This window comes from Penaeus vannamei, chromosome 18, assembly GCF_042767895.1.
Source record: "Penaeus vannamei isolate JL-2024 chromosome 18, ASM4276789v1, whole genome shotgun sequence".
NCBI classification, from domain to species: Eukaryota; Metazoa; Arthropoda; class Malacostraca; order Decapoda; family Penaeidae; genus Penaeus; species Penaeus vannamei.
Window position 1 is genome coordinate 10,148,712 of NC_091566.1, and position 5,000 is coordinate 10,153,711.

The following is a 5,000-nucleotide window of genomic DNA, read 5'->3' on the forward strand; positions in this document are numbered from 1 at the left end:
AAAATGCAATATTCGCCGTATCATCCTCAAATCCACTTTTATTGCCATTTAAGAGCCAGGTATTATTTCATGGCAGTTTAGACATACTCGCTTCGTCCATGATAAGGCGGTCCATGATAAGGCGGTTCTGCATGATGCAAGAGGTGTTTCAGGCAGACTTCCTCCAGAGAGATGTTTGTCGTCTGCAGACCTCGACCGTGGATGTGGGTGAAGGAGAACTTTGGTTGATTGTATTGCTGGTGCGGGTGAAGCGTCCTAGTGAGAGGGAGAGGGAGTGGGAGTGAGAGTGAAAGAGAGAGAGAGGGAGAGAGAGAGAGAGAGAGGAGAGAGGGAGAGAGAGAGAGAGAGAGAGAGAGAGAGAGAGAGAGAGAGAGAGAGAGAGAGAGAGAGAGAGAGAGAGAGAGAGAGAGAGAGAGAGAGAGAGAGAGAGAGAGAGAGAGAGAGAGAGAGAGAGAGAGAGAGAAAGTAGAGGTGGAGAGAGAGTTGAATAAGGAGAGTTACGTAAGTCTACAGTAAACCAAATCTATAGCGAGCCAAGCATTTCGCAAACAGCTTTCCTCGCGATCCGCCCCAAACGTATCTGAACGAGAACAACCCACACATGTAAACAGAGGTGAACTCCGCCTTAGTCCAGCGCTCTCTTCCACCTAATAGCCCTCGTTAATCAGGCCGCCTTGTCTTAGACGTGGCAACAGGTCAGCTCACTGCAGCGGAGAAAGCTCGCTGCAGATGGCCTGCCCCTCGAGCTCCACAAAAACTTGAAAGATATGGAAGAAATCTGCAGGTTTAGGGAGCGCGGAGGAATTTCCTCGCGTTGGTGACATCCGGCATCTGTGGCAAGAATGACGATGCTCTCATTGTTTTATTATATAAAAATTGGGCTCCTTATGTAAGGGAAGATTGTGTAGGAATGGAAAGAATGGAAATGTGTACATGTGTGTGTTTCAGACGAGTTCGTATGTATACATGCAGGCCTATGTGTTTGTGTTTATTTGTGATTTGAGTGGATGAGTTACTTTTATATCTATTTACTTCATTCTGCGTTTTATCCAATACCATAAAAAACAATGTTAACAGAAAAGAAACACATTCACTGCAACAATAAACACCGAATTCCTGTATTGTAATAGAACTTTTTCTATTTATTTACGTTTATTACATATAATAGGATCAGTAAATTTGGTGTTTTGTGTCGAATGAAGTGTATATTGCCTCATCCGGTTAAGTATCTTAATCCCTTGGTACATAAAGCACACAAACTGATTTTGAAAATACCACAATTATTTCTAATTTTCTCCTTTTTTCGGCCTATTACATATTGCATATTTTTTTGTGATGCAGGACCTCGCCCAGCCGACATGCCGAGCTTTCTCATTTGCAGAACATACCCTGGGGGACTGGGCCACTCTCTCTCTCTCTCCTGATAATACAAATGAGACTTTTTTTCCCACTTTTAGCATCGCGGTACGTGGCTGCGCCTGGACATCACTTTCTCTCTCTCTCTCTCTCTCAGTATAAGTATATATATTTGTGTATGTGCACACGTGCGCGCTCACACACACACACACACACACACACACACACACACACACACACACACACACACACACACATTTATACATATATACCTGTCAGTTACCCACACACACATTTATACATATATACCTGTCAGTTACCCACACACACATTTATACATATATACCTGTCAGTTACCCACACACACATTTATACATATATACCTGTCAGTTACCCACACACACATTTATACATATATACCTGTCAGTTACCCACACACACATTTATACATATATACCTGTCAGTTACCCACACACACATTTATACATATATACCTGTCAGTTACCCTTTATATCAATTTCTGCCTCTCATCCCCCCCCCCCTTCCCACGTCACTCGGCCCACGCCCTAACGCCATCCTCCGCCCTCACTCAGGCATCAAGATCGCCCTCGCCCTCGCCGAAACCAAAGCCTTCAAGAAGTTCGGCTCCCGCTTCTACACTCGCCCGATGCCCGGCTGCGAGTACGCGACGCCCTGGACCGACGAGTACTGGGAGTGCCTAGCCCGGTCCTACACCTCGACCATCTATCACCCTGTGGGAACTTGCAAGATGGGGCCGTACTGGGACCCCGAGGCCGTCGTCGATCCGGAGCTCAAGTGAGTCGCGATTTGGTCGTCGCTGTTATTGTTGTGTTTAGGGGTTGCATCTTTCGGAGTTTGGGTGTTGGTGTGGGTGGTGCAGCTTTGTGAGCTTTTGTGATTCGTAATTAATAAAATTATTTTGTTTAATTTAGTATTCGCGCTTGCCTAATGATAAATTTTATTAATGATACTTTTAGGGCAACCATGTATTCGGGCAGAGATTTTTCCCAATATTGTAAGAATTCTCATGAAAACTAAATACTAACTCGGTGACCTCAGTATGCCAACATGTATCAGCACTTTTTTCTAACTTACCCGCCACTTTCAGAGTGTACGGAATCTCGGGACTGCGAGTGGCTGACGCGTCCATCATGCCGACGCTGGTATCCGGAAATACCAACGCCCCCGTCATCATGATCGGCGAGATGGTATCGGACATGATCAAGAAATACTGGGCCGGCAAGAAGAGATAACATCGCCCGCCAGCCTTCGTAGCGCCGCCATGTTTTTTGGATCCAGTTCGATCCGTAGAAATGTTCAAATTTTGAAAAATTTTGCTTATGTTCGTGATTTTTTGTTTATGATGTTTCGATTTTTTTTAAGTTCTTGGTTTTGGTACCACAAAGGACGCGCTGTGTGTTGTCTGTAGTGCGATGATGCCCAAGCCCTCTCGCGAGAAACTGCGAGACCCGGGCGACTTTGTCCTGAAAACGAAGGAGAACAAAGCGAACATACTCTGTACAAAGAAGACGTGATTGCCAAAAGTGTACTTTTTGCTCAATGCCTAAAGCCTCTCGCAAGACCCCGGGCCCAGTGGGAGTGTCGGGGCCTCGGGGCATTCTGTGCTCCCCGCGAGGCCGTTCGAGGACCCTGGGCCTCAGGGCCAGATCGAAGGAGAGAAGGGTGAAGAGGAGCCACTGTAAGTGGCGAGGGAAAGACTCCCGGCGGGAGGAAAGTGAATCTGGTCATGACAGACTAGCTGCGGGATCATGCGCGCCTTCTGGAAGTGCAGTGAAGCTCAGCGCCAGACGAGACTTCGGGAATTAGATGACCCTTGGAATGGGTGGAGTTCGCGGCTTCGGGAATTAGACTAACCCTTGGAATGTGGGAAGTTCTCGAGCGCAGAGTGACGTCGAAAGTCAAAGGTGCGATACGCAGCGGCGTCCCGGAGGCAGACATGACTGGCAAAGGGGCCAAAGTGATGATCATGAAATGATATAAAAAATGATAAAGAACAAATTTCAGATGAGAATGATATCCAGAGATCCATCAAGATCTAATCCAAGACACAAGAGGTTCAAAACCCCGCGAATGTCAGCCCTTCCCTCCCTCTCCACCTTGCTCGCACGTCACCCGGAGTTATGAATGGGCGAAGGGTCGCGTAAGGGAGAGGCCATTCATAAAACGAGCAGTCATTGTAGTACAGAAATCCGCCTTTTATTCCATCTGTTTCCGTCTCGTCCTCGCAGATGGCGAGCTGGAATTGCCATCTGCGTGAATCGGCAATGGAATTTGTTGATTTTAGAAGTCTCTACCTCCACGAGAATCACCTGTGACTCATGAACTGTTGACTGGTTTTCCAGTCGACTCATTACTGCATGTTCATGCCATTGACTGCGTAGTTTTGTTGATTAGTAACGCTATTATTATTTTTTGTTGTTTTATTAAATGCTTCATTTCTATTCGCTTCTTCATGTCATTCAGTTGAAAGGTCATCTTACCAGTCTTCTTCATTTTGTTTTATCATGGGCATATGTTTGTATATATTTGTTGTGTTAATATATATATATGTAAGGATTTGAAAGATTTTTTTTTTCTTTTCTGTCGTTTCCGAGAGGATTAGTGAAGGAAAAAAATGTAAAAAGAGAGACACTTTCTTTCTTAATACTTCGGTAATTTTTCTCGTCCAAAGATTGTCGTAGGCTTTTTAAAACCAATGTAACGTCGCACGGGGAAGGTGCTAACCTTGCTTCAGTCACTCGTAACGTGCCATGCCTAGAACTTAAGGTGTCTGAATGGTCGCAGTAACAGGTGGTTTGTGTCATCACCTTCCTTGTTTGTCTGTGTGCTCCGGCAGGTGTCCGGACCGCAAAGGGGGGCTGTGGGGTCTACTGTGTACTAAACAGGGTTTTTTTCTTGTTTGTTAGAGTTAGTGACGCTGTTTGTGTTTTACTCATTTGTTAATCTCGTTTTATGTCTCTGCTCTTTTCCTCTCTTCTTTTCTTTTCTATTCTCTCTCTCTCTCTCTCTCTCGCTCTCTCTCTCTCTCTCTCTCTCTCTCTCTCTCTCTCTCTCTCTCTCTCTCTCTCTCTCTCTCTCTCTCTCTCTCTCTCTCTCATCTCTCTCTCTCTCTCTCTCCTCTTCCTCAGTCTGCCTTCCAGCATTCCTCCACATTCATAAACACTTTATCAGGGATGTTCCCAAACGAGGCAGGGACGACAGCCACGCCCTGCCCGTGGCTGTCCGCGCCCTGCCGCCCATGCCTTCCGAGAGCGCCCTTCTCAGCACCAGAATACGTTTCCCTTCAGGAACTTCAGCGGTAACGTCCATGACGAAGAAGACAATTTTCCATAACGTGTGCGAGATCTGTAAATTATTTCCCAGAATAAAATGTTAACTTTGAAGGTCGTTTTGTTTTATTTATTTATTATTATTTTTATTTTTTTAACCTTTGGCGTCGGGAGGGAAGTGCATTATAACAAAAAAATAAAAAAAAAAATAAAAAAATTACGGTTTCTGTACATGCTTGCTAACAGGCAAACAACCGTATAAACTAATGGGTTATTCTGGTTTCTGATTCTCCCTGTGTGGTTGCATGGAAATGGTTGCGAGCCAAAGAATGT

The 5,000-nt window shown here is 45.2% G+C and overlaps 1 protein-coding gene across 1 annotated transcript in view; it reads left to right on the forward strand.

The window, feature by feature from the left end:
• The window catches only part of LOC113800400 (glucose dehydrogenase [FAD, quinone]), a 109,732-nt gene extending 104,951 nt beyond the window's left edge, over positions 1–4,781 (forward strand). The window contains exons 10-11 of the mRNA XM_070132863.1: positions 1,950–2,172; positions 2,486–4,781. Of these exons, the coding sequence (XP_069988964.1) occupies positions 1,950–2,172; positions 2,486–2,630 (368 nt within the window). The 3' untranslated portion in view covers positions 2,631–4,781. The remainder of the gene's footprint in view (positions 1–1,949; positions 2,173–2,485) is intronic.
• Positions 4,782–5,000: the final 219 nt, after the last annotated feature.